The sequence below is a fragment of the Pelophylax lessonae genome, assembly GCF_965119305.1.
Source record: "Pelophylax lessonae genome assembly, chromosome: 13".
Taxonomy (NCBI): domain Eukaryota; kingdom Metazoa; phylum Chordata; class Amphibia; order Anura; family Ranidae; genus Pelophylax; species Pelophylax lessonae.
Window position 1 is genome coordinate 150,018,064 of NC_138780.1, and position 24,233 is coordinate 150,042,296.

At 40.2% G+C, this 24,233-nt stretch overlaps 1 protein-coding gene across 1 annotated transcript in view; it reads left to right on the forward strand.

Moving 5' to 3' along the window:
- The window catches only part of SYNE2 (spectrin repeat containing nuclear envelope protein 2), a 550,589-nt gene that overhangs the window by 514,600 nt on the left and 11,756 nt on the right, over positions 1-24,233 (forward strand). Inside the window, exons 100-110 of the mRNA XM_082274971.1 lie at positions 770-920; positions 1,049-1,231; positions 3,600-3,737; positions 4,407-4,601; positions 6,820-7,099; positions 7,573-7,641; positions 9,312-9,454; positions 9,543-9,651; positions 14,472-14,683; positions 18,205-18,405; positions 23,921-24,049. Coding sequence (XP_082131097.1) covers positions 770-920; positions 1,049-1,231; positions 3,600-3,737; positions 4,407-4,601; positions 6,820-7,099; positions 7,573-7,641; positions 9,312-9,454; positions 9,543-9,651; positions 14,472-14,683; positions 18,205-18,405; positions 23,921-24,049 — 1,810 coding nt within the window. The remainder of the gene's footprint in view (positions 1-769; positions 921-1,048; positions 1,232-3,599; positions 3,738-4,406; positions 4,602-6,819; positions 7,100-7,572; positions 7,642-9,311; positions 9,455-9,542; positions 9,652-14,471; positions 14,684-18,204; positions 18,406-23,920; positions 24,050-24,233) is intronic.

Below are 24,233 nucleotides of genomic sequence, written 5' to 3' on the forward strand. Positions count from 1 at the left end.
CAAGCTGTCGGTAGCAGATCCTTTAGGTCCTGTATGTTGTGAGATGGAGCCTCCATGGACTGGACTTGTTTTTTTTTTCAACACCTTTTTAAGGAAGCGTTGGTTGGTAGGTAAATTTATAGCCCTTCATCCGAAAACTTTCCTGACACAATCCGTATTCTATTCACATGACTGAAAGCAAGTGCTGATGCAGTTTGAGGCTCTGACATTATTTGATCAATCAGACCCTTACATTTTGACAAAAGGAATTCTGAAAAGGGAGTGGGGCTAAAATGTAACGCTCTATGCAGAACATATGTACAAGGTACATGAACACCCAAACTCCATTGCCCTGAATTTTTCTGCATTTTAAAATGGAGAAAACCTAATGTTTTATAGATAATACATTGGCATAATTTGTCCATTATTTAGTAACTTGTCACTTGGAACACATGTCCTATTGGAAGACTTGTGTTCTGGTATTTGCTGTAAAATTTGGGATTTTCTGACACCTGTCCTAGTGACAATGGGACACATATGGCAATGAAGTTTTTTAACTGTTCTCTTTGGGAACACTTTTCTTACTCTTTCAAAAATTAATACGATTTTAAGCTAGAGTTACTTACACCTTAAGATCCTTTTTTTTTTTAATTTATTTTTTTCTTATTGGACAAGATCCTCCCCCAAGTTTTTATGGCAGCAGATTTCTGATGGGCAAAGTTTTAATATCTTTAGTGACCGTCTCAGCCTCTTAGAATTTTTTAATTACATTTTTTTTTTCTTTTTTTAGAATTGAGGAAACTTGGCGTTTGTGGCAAAAGTTCCTGGAGGATTACTCTAAATTTGATGACTGGCTTAAAGAAGCTGAAGCAATGGCTGCTTCCCCGGACTCTTCTGATGTATTGTACACAAAAGCCAAAGAAGAACAAAAGCGGTTTGAGGTTTGTATCTGCAGAGGCCATAAAATAGAATTATGCACGATAATCAAGATTAATGCAAATATTCTTCTTTTGTTTGTAGACTGGTACTATAAAACATTTTACTTACCAGTTATAAAATTTAAATCCAGGCCTTTCAGCGACAGATTCATGAGCGTCTTACTCATTTGGAACTGATAAACAAGCAGTACCGGAGACTTGCTCGGGAGAATCGCACTGATGCAGCCAGCAGATTGAAGCAGATGGTACATGAAGGCAACCAGAGGTGGGACCAGCTCCAGAGAAGAGTGGCTGCCATTCTGAGGCGGCTGAAGGTAAGGCAAGGGGGCAAGTGTCCTCCTATAGGCTGCTTCATGAGCATCAGAGCTAACACACAGCAAGAGTTCAACTTACACTGACTTGATTTTGTAAAATATGTTAATCTGCTGGTTTATTCATCCGCCTTTTGTAAATCTGTCTGATTTCAATGCAGCAGGAACAGTTTAGATATTGCAACTACAACCCAGCTAAATTATTTGTAAAAAAATAATTTTTGCTTACCTCTACTACTAATATATTTCTTCCCCCCCCCTCCCTATTCTTACTATCAGCATATATACCCCCCCCCCTCCCTATTCTTACTACCAGCATATATACCCCCTTCCTTTTACTAGGACAATTTGTAGTCCTCGGTATGGAAGCAGTTTAGTCCTCTCTCATCCTTAAGATACAATCTTACATGAAGCTACCTGTACTTTTCCACATTGTTGAACAATCCTATAAACCAGGGTTTCTCAACCAGGGTTCCATGGAGCCCTAAGGTTCCTCCAGAGGTTGTTTGGTGTTCCTTGAGCAATGAACAATGAGAACAAACCGTATCTTTTCACTCAGTGCCCAGTGTCAGTGGCCATCATCCCTATATATTGTATACAAGAAAAAATTCCCCTATGTATGGGACTGTGAATGCCACTGACAGAGTCAGTGGCTTTCACAGTCCCATACATAGGGGAATTTTTTCTTGTATTGAGCAATGAACAATTTCTCCCTCTCAGATAAGTTCCCACTGACATCATTGATCTTTTTAGCTATCAGTAAGGGGGTAATTTTTCCCAATGACCACAATTGTAAGGAGCATTCTTCCCACTGACCATCTCACTAATGTATTATGAGTTGTAGATATAGTAATTTTTAGCAGGGTTTCCTTGAGACCGGAAAGTTATTTCAAGGGTTCCTCTGTGTTCAAAAGTTGGAGGAAGGCTGCTATAAACCATAAAACAAATTATGAAGTTTGAGAACCTTTATTGCCCCCCTTTAATCATATGACCTCTGACTCTTGGAGCATTGGTTTTATCATAAATCTGTTTACTATCAGCCTCCATTTTTTTTTCCCTTGTGCCCACTTTTCCTGCATAAATACATCCATCCTCCCTAAATCATATCTTTGTTCTAATGATGACCACTTTACACAAGTGTTCTGACTCACTTCCTGTATAGCATGCTTTCTGTGTTGCTACTGGTCAATGATAATACGCTTTTGCCAGTCTGGTAGTATCTGGCCTCCTAAGTCTCTAACCAAGATTTATAGCAAATGGAAACTTCTTCTGGTGGCAACAGATGCATACCTTCCATCTAAAGGAAAACCTTACAATCGAAGATTTCCAAGGCCTTACAGGTGCCTGTATGGTACAGAGGCTAATGTCAATTACTGATATAGTAAAAATGATCACCACCAAATCAGGGCCGCAAAAAAGCTTTAAATTCAAACTTTAAATTTTGGATAGAGTTGGAAGTCTTCAAACCCCTTTAAGTTTTATTGCTGTCTCTGTCCCTTTTGGATAGATTTCCCCTCACTATTTGTCCAAGTAACCATTACCACTGGTACAATAAGTGATGGGAACTTTTAAATGTTGTAGTTGCCATAGGAACACGGGTTATCTTATGGTAGATTTAGTCAGATTTACTTTCATTTCGCTTACATCTCTGGGGCAGGAATTAAAAAAGAGTTACGAACGTAACTATTCCTTACTGTTCCTTAAAAATCTGGTATACTTAGAGATATTGTTTTGACCCTTATCTACTAAAAGAGACTATCAGACTTACAGCCGACCATAGAAGGTTGAAATCTTGGCTGGTTCAACAGGGACCGGCTGAGATTCTATCCATATATGAGCAAGCTGATTGTACCCAAGTTGATTGTTTCCCCCTCCCCCCTTCTTTCATCATTTTACCATTTTAGGGCTAGTTCACATCACATGCATTCCAGTAATTTTATTTTTTCTTCATCCAAGATGCATAGAAAGTAGGTTACATGGTTTTTAATTCAGTGCTTGCAGTTCCAGTGTGTTCCAGATCCAGAAAAAAAAGTAGAACATTCTGCATTTTTCCTGCACAGAACTGTACTGTAACGTGGTTACATGCACCGGGATGCACCTAGAGGCATCAAAAACGCACTTGACCCCAGTACAGTGAGAAAGCATCTGGAATGCAGCCCGAAACACATCAAGAACACACTAAAACCTGAATGCAGGAACTGATTTGGAGGAGGTTTTTGTGGTGTGAACTAGTCCTTACACTTTTAAATATTGCAGAATTGCAAATGGATGAACAAGGGGCATGCTGGTGTAAAGGTGCTGTGGCCTTAAAAAAGGTTTGTTTTTTATTTGTAGTAATTTTTTTTATTTAAAATATTATGTTTTTCTTCAGCACTTTACTAGTCAAAGAGAAGACTTTGAAGGGACCAGAGACTGCATCCTGGTGTGGCTGACAGAAATGGACTTACAGCTTACTAATGTGGAGCATTTCTCAGAAAGCGACATCGAGGAGAAGATGCAACAGTTGGCTGTATGTCATTTTATTTTCTTTTGTTGCCTAGGTTATTGTTTTTGTATTTTATACTGTACAAGGCTTTTAATATACGTATCATCGAAATAAGATGCCAAACATTGTTTACAAGTCTAGTAAACCAAAAAAGGAGCATTGTACCCGCCATAACAAGTTATGTGCATTACGTAAAAGAACTACTAATATCTTATACTATGGAACATATTGCTTACTATGATGTAAATGTAAGCGTCTAGTAGCAATCTGATACCCACAACTGAAGTATTTTGCAATTTAATCCCAAATAAATGTTAGCTTACACCATAAAAAGCCTTTGTTTCGAATTAGAATGATCATGCCTATGATAGTTTTTAGTAGCCAGTAGCATGCCAATATACCAAGAAATAGCACAGACAGACTGTCCATTCTCTGTTTCACGATTAGATGAATAAATTAATTATGGGAGTCTTTCGAAGACCACACATGACCTGAAATGAGACAATTGGGTCTAGATCCATTGTCTATTTACAAGCCTGAGTATTGAGTGTGAAATGGCCATTTTTCGGATAGATCATGCTCGCTAGGACCATAAAAATTTGTACAGGAAATGGGAAACATTAGCTATCCATTAAAACTTTAATTTAGTAGTTCCAACTATGTGTTCTAGTTATGGCTGTGTGTGTCTTGCAGGGTTTTAAACAAGAAATTACCCTGAATACCAACAAAATTGACCAGTTGATAGTTTTTGGAGAGCATCTAATACAGAAGAGCGAGGCCATGGATGCTGTGATTATTGAGGATGAGCTGGAAGAGATTCACAGATATTGTCAAGAGGTATTTGGACGAGTCTACAGATTCCACGAGAGGCTGACCTCAAAGGGCTTGGTAAGTAACAGTTGTATGGGAGTGCATGATGTTGTCAGACTAAAAGCTTTATCTACGATCTGCTATAATAGTTTATATTTAGACACCGTTTTCGTTACATGTGTTAGCAAGGTGGACCTGTCAGTTTGATGAAAACATAATGCTGACAAAATGTTTAGTAGGGATCCTCTTCCATTGCTGACTGTTTCGTATGTACTTTAGTTTTTGTTTTTCATTGCGGTCATCCTTTTACTACAAATGTGCAGGGAGAATAGCTCATAGAAGAGTTGTTAATGGCAAATTGGTAAACCTAGAAAATTGTCTCTGCCTCCCAAGTGTTTGCCAGTGTTGATTTACCTTCACACCTGTGCTACCAAACACCAGGGCCAGTCACACCTAAGGCTCTATTTGCATCTTTATGTTTAGGGGCTGTGTGTTTGCTTGTTGCACTTTTTAGGCGCCTGTTAAATTTGATTTCCATGCAGTAATGTTGATCTTAAAGATGCAACAAGCATTTATATCCACCTTAAATGTGCAGATGTGAATAGTGACTAGCTCTCTCACAGCTTAGCTTAACCATGTAGTGGTGATGTTTTAGCATGCATACATGCAAAATCCCTCATGGAAGTTGCGCTTTATTCTTAAAGTGGTTGTTAAAGCGGTGTTCCAGCTTTACCCCCTCCAAAAATTAAAAGTCAGCAGCTACACATACTGTAGCTGCTGACTTTTAATATTAGGACACTTACCTGTCCTGGAGTCCAGCGATGTCTGCACCGTAGCCGATGTTTCCATTGGCTGTCGGGTGCTGCCGCCGCAATTGCCGGTAAGGGAACCCAGCAGTAAAGCCTTGCGGCTTTACGGGCGGGTCCCTAATGTGCATGCGCGACACGAGCTGCACATTTTGATTGACTCGACGACAGGGAAGGAGAAGGGGGCCAAACTTCCAAGGGACAATGCCGCGGCACCGTCTCCCGGAAGTGGGGAAGGGTACCTGTCAAAAACAGGTACCCGCCCCCCCCCCTCCCCTCTGAAAGGTGCCAAATGTGGCACCGGAGGGGGGGGAGGAAGCAAATGAGCAGAAGTTCCACTTTTGGGTGGAACACCGCTTTAAGCTATGTGCAGGACTTTGTATAATCCTGTTTGTCTCCTAAGCCTGTGTGCCTCTGTCTCTGTGTTTTTATAAAAAAAAAAAATGCTGTATATACCTGATTTTAGTGTGCTGCTCGGTGATCACATGACTGGCTGGCTCTCTCCTCTCCTCGTCTGACAGCTTCAGGGGGTGGGGCAGAGATTCCACTATTCACATCTCCTAACGTCACTCAGGAGGAGAGAGCGCGAGCCAGCTGGTCACGTGATCACCGAGCAGCACACTGAAATCAGGTATACAGCATTTTTTTTAAATTATAAAACACAGGCTTAGGAGACCAACAGGATTATATAAACTAACAGTTATTTGAGCAGCAGGAGGGGCGGGCAGGCCGTGGCACGGAGCTGACAGGCAGGCAGGGAGGGGAGGGGGGAGGAGGACAGAGGACGACACAGGAGAGTAGAGAGTAGAGAGCAGGGCTGCGGATGAGGGAGCCACGTACACTGACCACAGTGTCAGGGCTCAGCAGCCATGATATACCGTGGTTAGTGTACAGAGGGGAGGGTAGAAACTGGCAGGATCAGCCAGGTTTTTTTAGGTGATGGAAGGGGTCAAATGACACAACACAAGCACTGTGCTGTATAACATGCTTTAAGGGAACAGGATCAATTTTTTATTTTTTTTTTGGGGTTACAAACGCTTTAATAAATGAAAGAAAAAAATAAGACCAATATATATCATCTATAATTTACACCTACTTTGCAATTTTGGGTCTCAAAAAGAAAAAAAGGAGGCTTCTATGTAGATGATGCATATCGAACGCATAGAAGGGCAATATGGTTCCTCCTGCCGACCCTTACATTAATAAAAAGTACACATCAGTGACATTCGGTTGGTGGGAGGAACCACTATCCAGCACACCATGAAGAGTTAGATAGCAGCAGCGGCTAGAGATGTTGAATAGATCAGAAAGTAATTACACCACAAGTCAAATGGTTATGTATAAACCTTCCCTTACAGGGGGCTTCTGGTTCAACTGTTTTTATTTTTACCTAAAATGGTCACGTAAAAAAAAAAGACAAAATAAATAAAATTTAGAATTAGAAATAAAGACTTTTTTTTTTTTTTTTTTTCTCTTTTACTCCTGTAAAGAATTTAGAGGAAGAAAGAGAAACTTCTGAAAATGATACAGATGGAGAAGATTCAAGGGAAATCCAGAATTCTTCCTGGCATTCCACGATCCCTGAAGTAGATACTTCCCACCAGTCTCTGTGCCACCTGATGCCCCCACCGCTCCCACATGAGAGATCGGGCCGCGAAACTCCAGTCAGTGTAGACTCTATTCCTCTAGAGTGGGATCCAACTGTTGACGTGGGTGGATCTTCTATGCATGAGAATGAAGAGGAGGGCCCCTACTACAATCCTTTGTCAGGTAAGGTTGTTGGTGTGTGTTTGGTTTTGATCATAAATGTTTGACCAAAGAGAATCTGCCACTTTGCCAATGAAAGGTAAAAGGGCCAACACTGACTCACTTTATTCCTTTTGCCGCCATGCCCTACTGCTCCATTGCAAATACCTAGCATTTCTTAGTATGGGGGAGCATGAAGAGCTTAAGGTCCCTAAGTGGCCCATAGCCAAGCTCAAACACTCTGATGAAGAGGACATTATCATCATCCCTGTATAAGCTCTGTAATCTGGCACAGAGCTCACACAGGGCTTGACTCCTAGAGCAAAGGGAGAGCACATGAAAGGTGAGAGAGTTGGGGTAGCAAAGTGGCAGAGTCTCTTTAAACCAATGTTATATTATTACCTTTTAACCTTTTGAAAACCATTTATACATTTTCCAGTTTTGTCTATGTTCTTGCCCTTGAGGGGGAAAAAAAAAATGACCTTGCTTTCTTCCAGATGTAGAGATTGCTGAAAGTCCCGAGGCCTATGTCATAATGACAACAAAAACTGTCCAAGCATCTTCTGGTAGGCCCCAGCCCAATGCATGTGTCTCACTCTGGCACCATTGCTGTGATGCACGCTTACTCCTTCCTCATACCCCTTCATCTGCACCGTTACCTCTACTGCTTCTTGTGTGAGCATCATATGTCCTAAACCACATCCTAGGATGTCCATCATGGCACATCACCTACATCTCTGTTGCTGGCTGACATATTGTACAACAGCATTATTGATGTGTGGCCATGTTCTTGGGATATATGCATTATTCTGACGTGGCATCATTTTTATTTTTAATTTATTTTCCTCTTTTTGCCTATGCCTTGCTAAGAGATTGCACACCAATGAACATACACAATGCTTGACACTTTGTGTATTTTTGCCTTTGTTGATTTAGCTTTTCTACATCATTAAAATTTTTACCCTACTTGTTTGAAATGAAATCACTTGTATTTAAGCCGTAACTACCTTTTTTGCACCTTATTGCACCTTTGATAGTCTAAAGCAGGATGGAGAAGCAATGTCTGTAAATTGTTTATATGTTCAATTTATTATACTTTTTATACTCCAGATAGTTTCCTCTTTTAGTTTCGGATGATATTGGGAACAGTTCAAATTTTGGGTTGATTTACTAAAGGCAGATCTACCGTGCACTGTAAGTCCAGCTGCTCCAGAGCTTTGAAAATGAGGCAAAGCTTCGCTTTGCAAAGAACACCCAATCACATGCTAGGAAATAAAAAAAAATAAAAAAAACAGCATTTTTGCTTGCACATGGTTGGATGATGGAAATCAGCAGAGCTTCCCCTCATTTTTTTTTAAATATACTTGCAGTGCACAGTATATTTGCCTGTAGTAAATCCCCATTGTTTTTTTTTTTTTGTGACCCCATTGGGAAGGCATTCTTTACTTCCTGTCCCTGTGATTGCTTTACAAAAAGGGGACGTTGAAGGCACAGGCTGTAATAAAAAAGGTTGCCAGAGTTTCCAACCCTTCCCCATCAACCTCAGAATGTGTTCTTGTTTTAGTCCGTGATCCTATCTGAGCGATTTTAGGACAGAAAGTGAAGAGAAATGTCCCATGGATAAAAAAAATAATCAAACCCTTCCACGCTTATTCGGAACAAATTAAAATGATTGTTTGGAGCTTGCCTTAGTTGCACCAAATAGGAAATGATTGCATGCTGTCATACGGAAACTGCAGACACGTGAAATATTGTTCTTGTGAACATTTCACATTTAAAAGTACAGATCTATACAGAGCACTCCATGACAATAAGTTTGAACCTTCTCCATTGAGAATAATAGAATCTTCAACTATAGAGAATAGATTTTATGACTATTTGCTGCTTCCTCATTCTGCTTTACAGTATCTAAGCCTATCAGAAAGGTGCAGTTACAATTAAACTTTTTATTTTTATTTTTTTTTTCATGTGGTTTGCATGGGCATTCGGGAACATTTTTGCTAAGCCATTCATTATAAGTACTACCGATCTAACCTTTTACATCAGCTTTGTCTCTTTAAAATGTCATATAACCTTGATTCGGATACTTTTCATATCCTGCATCCACGCTTTTCCCTTATTTGCTGCTGGTAAGTTTATGGTGGTGCCTGTAAGAAGACTGGTTGGCATTGCTCAGTGGCACCACTTTCCTCAATGCTCCATACTTCCCACTAAAATCATTATTCTGCTATTACAGGGAAGTCCGAATTGGAGACTCCATCATGGCATTCTCAAGAAAAGCACATAGCAGCTGTAAGGCCAGATTACAAACAAAATGAGACTGCACAGGATCTGATATCTGCTACAATAGGAATCAAAGCTTCAATAAATGGGTCCACTGTAAGTTTTATATTTGTTAACCACTGATAATGGGGAAAATATTGCAATGTTTCAGCCGATTAATGACTGTTTGCTGTTGTATTTATAGACTGAGCAAAGGTCCACTTCCACTCCTTCCAGAGAGGCCGATGTGAGAACATCAGATACTGCAAATGAAGACCAGGGGCTTGGAATTTACAGACCAGATACACATTCAGGTATAATAAGATAGAACATGTTGTTTAAATTTCTAATGTGAATATCAAAAATAACACTTTTTTATGGCTTTTTCACTCACTCATAACACTTAAGCTGGCCATACATTATACAATTTTCTTCAATTTCCTTTAGATTTACCTTCAACTATGTAGTGCAAGGGCCTGCCTGATTGCATACAAATAGAAAGTGTTTAGGTTTGACCACCTATTATACGGCTTTGGTAAATCTAAAGGAAAATTGTACAAGAAGATTTTATAATGGATAGCCAGCCTTACTCTTGCTTTTAAACTGTAGTATACTATCACCTGGCAGTTTGTGGTAGCTTGGACTAAAGTCTGCATTCAAATAAATGTTAGTAGGCAGGCTCCTCATAGCAGAAGAATAAAAAATGCACTAAAATAAACTTGCCTGCACAAAGTCTTCTTTAAAATGTACATTGAGCTGCACGTGCACAGCTCTGTATACATTCCCAACGCAATACCTTTGTGCCAGGATGATTGAATTCTTGCTCATGCACATGAGTCTTGTCCTCCTGTGCTGGCCATTTAAGACAATTAATGAATGGCACCCAGAAATAGCTGGGGAGAAGATGCAGATGAGGGTCTTCTACTGGCACCAGACCTTTTGAAGCAGAGGTAAGTATTGTAGACTTTAGCTTCAAGTTTGCACACAGATAAAATTTGGGACTGCAAGTTAATCCTAGCTTTGCCCCTCATTCCAATCGGTAGAGGACTTGTAGATGCTAAAGGTGGTCTTTATGCATGACCCAAACTTAATATGATATTAAACTGAAAAGCAAACATAATATTGCATCTTACCATTTCTTTAGATGTAAAGGCTGCATTCCTTTTCTTTTTTGGAGCTTTCTTTCATTTTTTTATCTGATGCTCCAGCCAGTAAGTCTGTTTATTAACAGAGCAAGCTCTCCTAAAAATGTATCGGAGTATTGAGACAAAGCATTTACCTCTGAGAGAGGTGCTTACATTTACATTTGTCAGCTTTTATTGATGTAAAACCTTTATCCCAAAAGGAAAAAAATTGTCTACTGTAACTGCCTGTGAAACTCTAGTGTGAGCTAGAGTTTGGCTTCAATTTGTCAGTGTATCTAAATCTATTAGTCATCTAACACCTGAAGAGTGGCAGCATCTGATTGGGTTGCAGCCGCTGTGTGGCTGACCAATTTCTGCCAGTCTCCTTTTATTTTTCATTTAAAGGATGTCGGACGGGAGCCACTGACAAAGCCACCCGCTAAGCGATTTTAAGCTGGTTCTTTAAAAACTGGCCGAAATTTGAACCATGTATGGAATAGCGTAAGAGCTTTTCTGTCAGGTACTTTCTGTACATATATATGGGGACATTTTATTTTTATTATTTTCATTGTTTTCCCCATTCATACACTTTAAACTTTCATTTGTTAGCAAAACTGGAAAAACCGCTGTTGGTGCAGCATTATTTCCTAAAGACAAGATGCTAACTTGGGAAACTTCCTCCCCCACCAATCCGAAATCAGGGTTTGGAGCAGTTTGTACCAGAAGCATTACATTATGCTAGGGAACCCATTTAATTCGCTATACAGGTCAATGTATCCAAACTGCAGCATAGAAATTTTTCTCAAGTCTATGCGTTTTGTGAACAAGCCCTTAACAAATGTTGCCTGCTTAAAGTCCCTTTGAATAGGCTGAACAATTTGTATTGCGATGTAGAGGAAGCCATTGTTGATATCCTTGTGATAATGCTAGTTGCCTGTCTGTTTGTGGCCTCTGTTTTCTGAAGAAACAGACAAGAAAAAACAGCCAAGTAAGCAACAAGTTAAGTCAGAAGGTCTCATCTGCATTCCTGTTGAGTGATTAAAATAAAAAAAATCCTCATCAGAATGAAAGCTCAGCAATGGCAGTCTCCATTCTTTATAGACTCCCTTTAAAGAGGAACTAAGGAGTGAATACTTACCAACACTACAGAAGAAAAACACTTGGGGGTACTTATTTCAGATGGTTTAGTGAGACATCATTTAGAAAACTGTCCAGTTCTGGAGACCTCATTTATACAAAGATATTGGTAAAATAGAATGAGTCCAGAGACGGGTAAAAAAAATGGTGAAAGGTCTGAGGGATGAAACCTATTGAAAGCGACTTCAGGAACTTAATATCTACAGTCTGGAGGAAAGAAGGAAAAGGGGGGACCTGAATGAAACCTTTAAATACATTAAAGGGGTGAATATAAAACCAAAATCAAGAACACAGAGACATGACCTCAAACTAGCTTAAGGGGAGTTCAAAACTAATCTTAGAAAGTATTTTTTTTACTGAAAGGGTAGTTAATGCTTGGAATGAATTGCCAGCAGAATGTAGTAAGACTGTCAACAGTAAATAGCTGCAAACATACATGTGACAAACCTATATCTATTATCAGACTATTAGTTAATGGGAAAAAAAAGGGCAGACTCGATGGACTACTCGGTCTGTTTCTGCCGCCACTTTTCTATGTTTCTATGTCCAACAGTCCCTCGCCGGCATCTTCTCCCTCGAGTGCCAGTATTCAGGGCTTTTCATTGGCCATGCACAGGAGCTAGTCGTCCTGGCATTCAGAGACTGGCCCGACACTCTAAGCTGAGCTGCACGTGCAAGCAGGAAGGTAGGGGCTTTTTATTGCAGAAGAGACAGTGCATATCTCTTTTGCAATAAAAGCCTGCCCGCTCGCTGTTTCTTACAGCGGAACTTCAGTTCCACTTTAAATGGTCTGGCCACCCCTGAGCAAGTTTGATGGTGCTAATCTCTAGCCAAGTCCCTCTGTATGTACCACTAGCAACTGGAGAATTGGCTTTTAACTGCACACATTTTGTAGCTTTTTTTTTTTTTTAAGTCGTTTATCCAATTACACATCTTGGGATTCTGATTCCTTCATTATCCACTTATTGGAGTCTATTTTTATACCTCCCTGAGTCGTCGGCTAGTAAACCTGTAACACACTGACCTGACAGGTTTGCTTAATGTGCTAAAATACAAAACGGAAAAATAGTATTTTCAAAAACTAAAACCAAAACTTAACGAGTAAAATGATCATGAATCTCCAATCCATAAAGTTGAACTGCGCATCAATTGCCAAAAACAGCTGAAATACATGTAAGGGAACTATTATACCTGTCAAAGGGTTTGCATTTCTATCCATCCAGTTCTGTGATTTACACAGCATCTTCCCTGCTGCAGTTGAGTAACACTGGGCACGTCCCTAGTCACTGATTAGACCATAAAAGGAGAAGCAGTACACAATTGGAGCTCATCTTTCTGTCATTCTACTATCAGAATTCCTAGTGCAGCAAAACAGATTGGCTCCATGTGCTGCTTCTCCCTCGTCTGTTCTGAGTTCTGCTGTACTGGAGATTGCCAGAGGCAGATTCCAAATCAAATTCAGGTACTTACATTGCCCATTCAGAAGTCTTATAGCTGTAGGATAAAAATTGGATGTGAAATGTATTGCATTTTTTTTTTTTTTTGCCTTGACGTATGCTTTATTTAAATGCAAAGCTGCATTCATTGTGTATTTAATGTCTGCCTGGCATTCTCTTGCAGCTTGTGCAATACTTTGCAGGGAACCGCAAGCAAAACCCAAATGTAGAGAAGTTCTAGTGGCCGGTAGCTACCACCCAGCTTCTTTTCATTTCTCCATACAGCACTCGGAGACTAATGCCTTGTACACACGATAAGGATATCGGACAAATGATTGTCCTCCCCCCCCCCCCCCCCCATGCTAGTCTCCATCGAAAACCAATAGGTCACTAAAGTTACAAAAATTCTCATACAACAGATTACAACTTTGAAAGTGATATATGCTTTTGTTTCTGAGCAAGCGTAGTCTTGTTCGTACAATTTTATCCGTACAGATACAGTTGAGATCATAAGTTTTGGACATCCATTACAAAATCATGGACGTGGAGTTGGCCTCCTCCTTTTTTGGGGAGGTGACAGCCTCCAACCTTCTGGGAAATTTTTCAATGTGTCTGTGGGGATTTGTGTCTATTTGGCCAAAAGAGCATTTGTGAGGTCAGGTACTGATGTTAGATTAGAAGACCTAATGCTAAGATGCAAAGTCACAAGCACTCCAAATGTGTTTTTATTGTGAAGACTGCGCCACATAAGGCATAAAAAAATCAAAGTTTTGGGGCCTCGCAGAGTCCCTTTCTCAAGGCAATTTTAGTCACTATGTTGCCTTTAGAAAGAGACCATGCAGAGCCCCCTTTCCATCTTTGTATTCTATTTTGGCACAGCAGCATCCATGACATTTATTTTGACCCCCCATCATCCTATAATGAGGTACTGTGAGGAGTGCAGCTTCTATTTAGACTTTAGGATGAAAAGACCTGGATCGCAATCGGCATTCCAATTCATCCCAGAGGTGTTCAGTAGTGTTATGTGCAGTGAGTTCCTCCACATCAAACCATGTCTTTATAGAGTTGGATTTGTACACAGGGGCACAGCCCTTCTGGACTAGGAAACTTTGAATATTGCAACGTGTACTTCCTTACAAAATTTTCGCTTTTTAAATATATTCAGGTCTTTGAAGTCCCATGAATGTATATTTCTTTACATCATTTTTTTTTTCTTTAAAACAACCTGCTTGTATTTGTTTAGTGGCCCTTTTAATACCCAAACCAAATATATGAGTGTGTTACACTGCCTAGAGACAATAGTGTTTAAATTTTAGTCCTTTGAGCTACCGTTAGATTGTAAATAACTTGCTTTTGTGTTCCCTGCATAGACAGCAGAACATCTTGCTCTTGGTTGGAACTACTTGTTTTATTATAAAGTTTATTTGGTTTATGCAGGTGTTATTGAACGCTGGGAGATTATTCAGGCTCAGAGCTTAAGCAATGAGCTAAGTGCAAAGCAGAATTTACAGCAGTGGCAGCAATTTAACTCTGATTTGGATAATATCTCACTGTGGCTTGAGAAGACCGAAGCTGAGCTTGACAGTGCCGAAAAACTCAAGCCATCTACGTCAATCCAAGAACTGGAGCAGAAAGTGAAGAGGTTTAAGGTATGTAAATAACTTTAATCTGAATATTCAACTTGGGCTGATTCAATAAATTATTGTAAGGATAGACGGTTACAAAATTGAGCTAGTGCTGGTAGAGATAATTATACACAGATGATGGCACCACAATTTTGCGGTTCATTTAAAACCAGTAGAATTGAGAAGACTATCAAACACCCCCTGCATTCGACTTCCCTCCGTAACTGATAATAATCTCTTCCGGGAATAGACCCAATTATGGGTTGTATTTTGGAATAGACCCAGATATGTCACCCCGGGAGGCTCCTTTGGTTCTCCTTTGAATATCCCTGACTAAGGCTTGGCTCATACAAGCCTGACTCAAAACTCACACGACTTTCAGTGCAACTTTGGAGTCCCGACTTTGATGCGACTTCAGTGCCACAGACTGTAAAATGTCACATCAAAGTCAGACCGAAGTAGTGCAGGAACCTTTTCTAAAGTGGGACAGACTTGTGTAGTATCAGTTAGGACAACTCTCATAGGCAAATTATGAATTTCACATTCATCTGACTTGGGGTCTCACAAGTTGGATCCTCTGTTGCACCAGTGTTAACTGAGCATAGTTGTTGACTTTGACGTGCCCCTTACTTTAGTTTACAATGGATGTCCTCTGTGCTTGCTTATAGATTGCCTTGCGGAATTTATCTGCCTACTTGATGTACTTCTTGTGCCTTGTAATTGCCAGTTATGTATGAGAAGTCTATGATTTATTGTGTTTGTTGCACACCTATAAAAATACAAAAAAAGCAAAAAAAAACAAAACTCTCAAACGCCAAAAGAAATTTATTGTGATCCAACGATCAGTGCAGATTTGAGATATTTATAATAAAAAAGTTACAATATGAAATTATCTCACTGTATTCAAAATCTGCATACACTATCTGCCTAGAGCTTGAAAACTCTCCCCATAAATGCCAAAAAATATACTATATATAATATACTATAGGCTAAACTGAAATGTGTGGCCTGTAAGTGGTCCATTTGTAGTTCACATCCTTCTGCACTGTGCGTGTGAAGTACTTGCACATCCCTATCTTGAAACTTGGAGAAGCGTAAAGATTTGGGCACACAGGGGTGTGTAAATGTATTGGGGTATGTTTCACTGCTTGCTGACAATACATACAGTTAAGATTCCCTGAGCCTTTAATACTACTTTAAACCTCACTTTCTAAAACTATGCGCATTATTGGGGATTTGGCTCCTCTGTGCAGTTGTAACATCTCCACGCTTTTTCCAAGATTTTTGAGTGTATCCTTGGAAATCTGTGCCCATTTAACCTAAAAACCATTGTCAACAGGCTTATTTTTGCTTGGGTTTGCATCCCAATACAAGTCTATGGGAATGTAAAATCCACTTAAAGCAGGTTAGGGGGACGTCAGAGGCACTTGTCAATGAATTCTGAATGATCTCAAATTGATGCCATTGACACAAGCGCACCCTGGACCTAAAGGTCTTCAGTAGAGTTGAGGTCAGGGCTCTGTGCAGGCCACTTGAATTCTTCCACCTCAAACCAGGTCTTTATGGAGCTTTTGTACAAAGTACACAACCATTCTGGAAAAGAAAAGGACCACCAGGTCGGAAGCACAAACTTGTCCAAATTGTTTTTGCAAACTGTAGCATTTACAGTACCATACATTGTAAACATTCGGGAGTTGATTTTTTAAACACAAATACATTACACACTTTGCAAGGGAATCTTGCCCATGTTTAGTGAATAATAAGGTGAAGCTCTGTTGACTTCATTATCCAATCGCCATATTAACTAAGCTCTCGAGAAAATTCCCTTGTAAATCAACCCCCGGTACTCACAATTGGAGGGTTGACTTTTGGTCTTATAGTTAAGAAGTTTATTGTGGCCATTCCAGATTTGTTTGATGCTTTTTTTTTTTACCACGCAGTTATGTAGCCCGTTGTTTGTTAAAGGGGTGGTAAAGTCAGAAGTTTTTTTATCTTAATGTATTCTATGCATTAAGATAAGAAAACTTTCTGTGTGCAGCAGCTCCCCTAACACTTACCCGAGGTCCCGCTCTGTCCAGCGATGTCACGTGTGTCTCAGCTGTCCGAGATTCTCCCTCCTGACTGGCTGGGACACAGCAGTGGCGCCATTGGCTGCTGTCAATCAAAGTCAGCTAGCCAATCATGATAGAGAGGGGGCAGGGCTGGGTCAGGGCACCGTGCCTGAATGGACACAGGTAGCTTTGACTCGGCTCGGGTTCCCCCATAGCAAGCTGCTTGGAGGACAGGAGGGAGGGGCCAGGATCACAGAAGAGGGACCCAAGAAGAGGAGGCTCTGGGCTGCTCTGTGAAAATCCACTGAAGAGGAGGCAAGTATAACATGTTTGGGAAAAAAAATAGACTTTACAATCACTTTAAGGAAATTTACCACGGATAGATGACTGGCAGACCATGTGTTTGTTTTAAAAATAATGTAATTATGAGTTGGAAATGTGAACATTTGGGAGATAACCACCTGCTTGCAAGAGAAACCATTAAATACATTTCATGTTGAGACATACTGTACTTTGTAAATCGCTATCATGAAGTAAAGTGATAACAGGCTAAGGCATTCTAAAAACAAACACCTCAATGGCATCCTTAGGGAGTGTAAGAGGACAGGGGGCCACACAATGAGATTAGAGGAGAAGCGGGGGATTTTACGGTCAGGGCTATAAGGATGTGGAACTCTCTTCCACATCTGGTGGTGTCAACAGGGAGTATTGATATTTTTAAAAGACTCTTGGACGTGCATCCGAAAGAACACAACATACAGGAATATGGTAAATAATTATCGACACTGACACACATACACCTACACAGGTTGAACTGGATGGGTTATTGTCTTTATTCAACCTTACCCACTATGTGACTTTAGATTAATTCTGATTTTATTTTTAAATGTTCTAAAATGTTGGCAGATCTCCTGATGCACAGCATCTCTCTTGAGGCTCCTGTTAGCTGCAGTGTGCATGACTAGGATTTACAGTTTTCAGTGTCCAAAAAAAAAAAAGAAATTGTATTTCCGCTCATCCAGAGCTTGGATTTACACAACAAATTTAGGAGAGAGTGACACCAGTTATAAGAAATACTGTGGTGTCCTCTCGCCATCGGCCTGCTAACTAAACTGCGAAAAGACAGCCACATAGTAATATGGTCATCCCTTTGCTCACTTTGCTCTCCCCTCCTGTCAGCATATTTATTGCCATTGTATTTGCATGCAGCACAACTGATTACCTCTCAAAGTCTGAGTTCTGCTTTAAAGGGGATTTCAAGAGACAGATAGCAAGTCAAATTTGGAAGACTTACAATTGTTGAATTTCAACAGAACCTTTTTAATGATGTAACAATGAATAACAAGCTGAATTAATTGGTGTGTTTTATAACTGCCAGGAAATCCAGCTTTAACAAAAATAAAGTATAAGACAGTTCAATTACAGGTTGAATATAATGGACAATAGTCCACATCGGCTTCAAGGCATTTATTGCTGTTTCTGCTGTTCTTCCAGGACACTTTGAAGGCATTTGATAATTATAAAGCTCTTGTTCTTTCTGCAAACCTGAGCAGTAAAGAGTTCCAGCAGGCAGACGATGTGGAGAGCAGAAGTCTTCTGAGTAGATTGCATGAACTGAACTCACGCTGGGACCAAGCATGTCATAAGAGAGACAAGTGGAGGGAGAGCTTACAGAATGATCTCAACCAGTGTGAGGTAGGACATCAAAGTTAGAACTATTGAGGCAAACATATTTTTGGTATGTTGGATTCCTGTTGTTGTTTTTTGGCTTTTTCTTTTTGTGCATTCTTTTAAACTTGCTTTTTTTAAACCGCTATATTTGAGAGCTATGAATATATTTTGGTAGTGCATAGCTCTTGCTGCAGTGGCTGAACTGTGCGTCACTTCAGCATGGAGTTCTTGGGAGTGCACAGCAGAGTGACAACATTGTGCTCTTGATGATAGTTCTACTTTAACTATATAAAAACATTTAAAGTCATTTCTCAATTTACTTTAACTAAAAGGCTTTCCAAATGTCCTAACCCATCATACACCCTGTAAATTATCACCATCATAGAGCTCATGGAAAGATGTAAGTCTTACATTTAGTTTACAAGCAATACAGGATTGGATAGAACCAACTTTCTTCTTCACGTATATAAAAGGTCCTATAGCAGAGTGTACTTCTCAAAATGCAGCAGGCATTCCTTATATCAGACACTTGCCTAAAGTTCTGCTGTTCCGCTTATTTAATTTTTAATAAATATATATCAGTTATTCGATTCGTGGGACCAAAACCATAACATCAGACCGATAAATTGAAAACTTACCAGACTCTACAGAAAAACTCTGCTAGTAAAGATTTACTACTTGCAAACTATTAATGTCTTATTGCTTGGCAGCCCAGCAAATTGGGATCTGCTGAAGATTTTATTGCCTTAAGACAAGGTGGGATTTATATTTTGGAAGTTTAAAGTCAGGGGGAAAAACAATTAAATACAGTTATGTGCCTGCCCTTCAAATTTTATTGTTTTAGGACATTGTTAGCCCAATGTTCCTTATATTCCCTAGAACAGGGGTGTCGAACTCAAGTTCATTGCTGGACACAGCAGTAGGTTTGCCCGTAAAGGTGTGGATGTATCTAGGGTGCGCTATGTACAGAGTGAAGGGTTCAAGATTACGCTATGTACAGAGTTCAGAAGTGCATTACGTCCAGAGTGCAGGGTTCAGGGGAGCCCTATGCACAGAGTGCAAAAATCATAAGTATTTTAAGTACAGAGTGCAGAGATCAGGAGTGCATTACGTCCAGAGTGCAGGGTTCAGGGGAACCCTATGCACAGAGTGCAAAAATCATAAGTACGTTAAGTACAGAGTGCAGAGATCAGGAGTGCATTACGTCCAGAGTGCAGGGTTCAGGGGGTGCCCTATGCAAAGAATGCTAAGTTCGGGAATATACTACGGGCAGAGTCCAGGGGTGCGCTACATATAGAGTACAGGGTTTATAGGTGCTCTGCGTACAGAATTTAGGGTTTGAGTGCGCTACGTACAGAGTGCAGAGTTTAGGGGTGCGCTGTGTGCAGGATTTAGTGCAATAAATCCAACTCCCCCATCTGACAGTATCTCCCAATGTAGGCAGCTCTAGTACAGCGCTCTCTACTACCTGTGTATTTGACTCTGTTACACTTCCCTGTGTATAAATTCAAACCTGCCTTGGAAGTCTGAATGTGATATACAGGGAGTAGAGGGAGGGGACGCTGTACAACACAGGCTTCAGGAAGTGCTCCTGATGAACCCATATAGGCGTGTCTGCTTTTTCTGCAGGGGATAAATCAAAACTTACTTTTTTTTATGTTAGCACAGTCATCGATTTTACTAGAGAGTCGCATGGAATTGGTGATTAACTGGTTTAAAATTATACATGTCATTTCATGCATATTATTGTGAAAAGGCAGGTGTACGTTTCAGATAACTATTTTACACACAAAACAGCCGAAATCCGTAAAAGTAGCCTGCGTTAAACTTTGGAAACAGTAAAATGAAAAGTATGGAGGCTTACTGCGAGTTTCCCGACTCTACAGTACATGCCTGTCCCGGCTAGTGAATTTTGTTTTATAGCAAGCCTTACAAATCTCTGGGAATGTGGAGAACCCAACACACTGCTCAAGTAATTTCCTCTCAAGAACCTTTCCAAGGCAGAGGTGTAGTTCAGAAAACCTTTTCTATGTCCCACCAACTTCTATTAGGCATACATTCCTGACAACACCCACTCTACCTTTCCAATTGGGAAAAAGACTTGAAAAAGTACATTCAGTCATAATCCAAAAGACTGCATCTTATTCTTTGTACACAAAACTGCAATCTGTGTTAAATACCAAGAAACTACTTACAAGATCTTGACACACTGGTATAGGATCCCAACTGTCCTTCCTAAACGTTTTCCGCAACAAATCCAATCTGTGCTGGAGATGCAGGGATCACAAAGGAATGCACTTCCACATATTCTGGGACTGTTCCATCTTACTCCATTTCTGACAGCAGGTCTTCGAATAATACAACAATTTTCAGATATATCTTTGACAATTTGGCTGCTTTCCTCTTAAACCTGATGTCTTTATTCAGAAAACAAAAAGCAAATGTGCATTGCAATAAAGAAAATTATAATTCCCATATGTTAAAATGCATATAGAAGAAATCATCCCCACAAAGAAATGTGCAGCATTAAAGGTGAGACTACCCAAACAATTTACTTATAAACTTTTCTAATCGGTGTGTGATAAAACACACACACCATCTACAATAAACTTCCCAACAGTCTTCCCCAGTAGTTGGTGAAAAGAACCAGAAATCCAGTGTTGCTTGATATTGATAAAGCCAGAAAGGTAATCCCTCTTCAACACACCACGTGTCAAAGGACAAACCTATAGTTTCACCCCTCCTTAGACTTCCACATCCTAAGAGGTCTAATAGGCACCTGATGTATAACCAAAACTTTCTGGCTCCCGAAAGCTCTGCACCTTCAATTGGTCATTTGTTTTTTTTTGTTTTTTTCCCTTGAGCCCAGAGACACTTCTACCTCCTCTCTTCTGGCTGGATCAACATGTAAAAATAAAGATAAAAGCGCTTTCTGGAACACTGCCATACATCATCGGCTTTGACGTCAGAGTCAATGATGTGTGACAATGTTCCAGAAGGCTCTTTTGTCGTCTTTTTCACTTGTTGATCCAGCCAAAAGAGAAGAAGAAAAAAGTGTCTCCGGGCTCAAAGGGAAAATACCAGATGACCAATTGAAGGTGCAGAGCCTTTGGGAGCCACAGAGTTTTGGTTATACATCAGGTGCCTATTAGACCTCTTATGATGTGGGGGTCTATGGAGGGGTGAATGTGTATACTTGTGTTTTTTTGACACGTGGTGTGGGATGGATTGACTATGGTGTGGGGAGGGATTAACTTTCTGGCTTTATCAATATCACTCCACTGGATTTCTGGTTCTTTTCACCAACTACTGGGGAAGACTGTTGGGACTTCATATATTGTAAATGGTTTGATTTTTTTTTTTTATTGCGCACCGAGTAGAAACCTTTATAAGTGAGTTGCTTGGGTAGTCCCTCCTTTTAATGCTGCACGTTTCTTTGTGGGTATGATTTCTTATATGTGCACGTTTTAAAATATGGGAAATGTGATATTCTTTATTGCAACACATGTTGAATCACTGTATGCTGTTGCCTTAAAAATAAAGGATAAGTTCACTTTTTAAAAAAAATATATAAATGCACATCTTTTTCCAGGTAAAAAATTTACATTCATTATTTTGTATTATTTGGGGCATGTAAAGTATTGCAGCCACGATCAGGAGATCGTGGGTGCCATGCAGGACTTCAGGCGACTTCTCAGTGTATCTGTCTGCTTGTACGGGCAGGCAAATGCACACTGACCTACCAAAACGCTCAACAGCACCATGATAGTTTATTGAAACTACAAGCCGAGCACCACAAAGGCTGACAGGACTTGTAGTTTCCTATTCACAGAGCACTGTGAATGAATGACGTGGATTATCGTGCTGTGCCCCCCACAGCCACAATATTTTCAAACTGTGACTGTGGGCACCGAGAGAAGGTGCCCGCTGTCATTGGGGAGGGGGAGAGGATGCAACTGTTGAAACAGGTTACATGTTCCACCTTTAATATGGTCTTACTCAATAAGTCTCACTCATAGCCCTGCACATTTTATGTTTTTATTATAAGAGTTTGTAAATGAACCTTTTTTTTTTTTTGTCCAGCTGCTTAGTTATATAAATTAGACATAGGTTTCCTTTTTTTTTTTTTATTGTCCCTAGGGGCGTGATTCTAACTGTGATTGGCTGTGGCTTGAGGTGTAGAAACAATGATCAACGGTCCTACATAGTAGAACCGTATGATCACTGTTCCTACACAGGGGAGAAATGACAGGCGGCTTGTTTACACTAGCCGCCTGCCTTTCTCCCGCTGTCACGGACAGGGTGACAGTGACCGCGCGGGAGCGCACGCTCGCTCCCCAGAGCCTCACAGGCTAGTGACGTACCGGTACGTCACTTTGCCTGTGAGGGGCTGACCGCCGCAGTATATGTACTTGCGGCGGTCGGCAAGTGGTTAACAAACACATCTAGGTGTTTTTGGGCGGTTTTCTGCTCTAAGCCTCCGCTCTAAAAACGCCCAACAAGACGAATACTATTAATTTCAATGGCCCTTGTTCACATCCGAGGGGGTTTTTTTTTTTGGCAGTTTTCAGGCATTTTTATTTTTTGTTCATTGGTCACTTGTCAACCTAAAAACGCCTGCACAAAAAACGCCTGTAAAACGCCCGAAATAACGCTATTAAAAATAGCAACGCCTAGATGTTAACGTAGCCCTAATGCTGCTAGAGCTTGTGTCCCTTATATGTTGACTCCGCAGTACCCACCTACATTGCACAATGATTTGCCAGGGTGAATAACTGACATACAACGCATGGAGCAACTTACTTTTGCTCTGAGGTTAATCTGAGGAACATGGGGTCTAGATGGTTCTGTTGGGGTCTGTTTCAATTTTCTGATGAATACCTACAATACAGAATAGCTTTCTTTCACATTACACTTTTTTTATGTCAGGAGATGCCCCTTCAGCCACCATCTCTGGCCCTTTCTTTCCCCCTATACATTTTTTCTTTTCTTACTCTTCTATTCTTTTCTCCCATTCTTTTCTCCCACCTGCTCCTACAAAACTACTAAAAATCTGGTGAACATTGGACTTGTATACGTGAGTGATGGAATACCCCTTCCATGGGCTGTAAAATTACAATTGCCAAATCTCAATGTTAGCCTTAAATTGTAAACAATGATGTAGTGTTTTAAAGTTCGCATGGTGTACTTGTACTTGTTCCCCCAGCAATACATTTTAGTTTTGGTTTTTTAAGTCTCCAGCCTTGTCAGAAGCTACCCCAAATCAATTGCACATGTTCTCTTATCTTGAATAAGAGTCGCTCTTAAAGCACAACTTGGCATTCATGCTCTGCCTTTGTTCTTGGAAGGCTGGAGTGGTTTGCACCTGACCTTTTTTGCATCCGGTGTCTTTTGTTGTAAAACCCATCCTAAAATGAACAGAGAGCTTGACTTGGCTGCCTTTTCAAAGGCTTTTTGCAGTCTGGTAAGTTTTTTTTTTTTTTTTTTTTTTTTTTTTATTTACCTTTTTTTTTTTTTTTTTTTTTTTTTTTTTTTTCAGGAATTCCATGAGACAAGCCACCAACTATTACTGTGGTTGACTGAGGCAGAATCTTGTAGATTAAAATACCGGGTGGCAGATCGTAAGGGAGACCAACATGCACTACTGGAGTGCCAAAGGAAACTAATGGTATGTCTGCTGATGTAATGAATCTGTTTTCACGTGGTCTACAAATTTTTTAAGCTGCAACAACTATGCTGAGTAAAAAGATACAAAAGCCATCCCTGCAAAGAAAGACCTAAAATTAAGACTCCTGTCCCACTACCTGGAAAACCAAACTTTTCTGTGTTAAGGGTCCAAGCTTGCTTAAGTA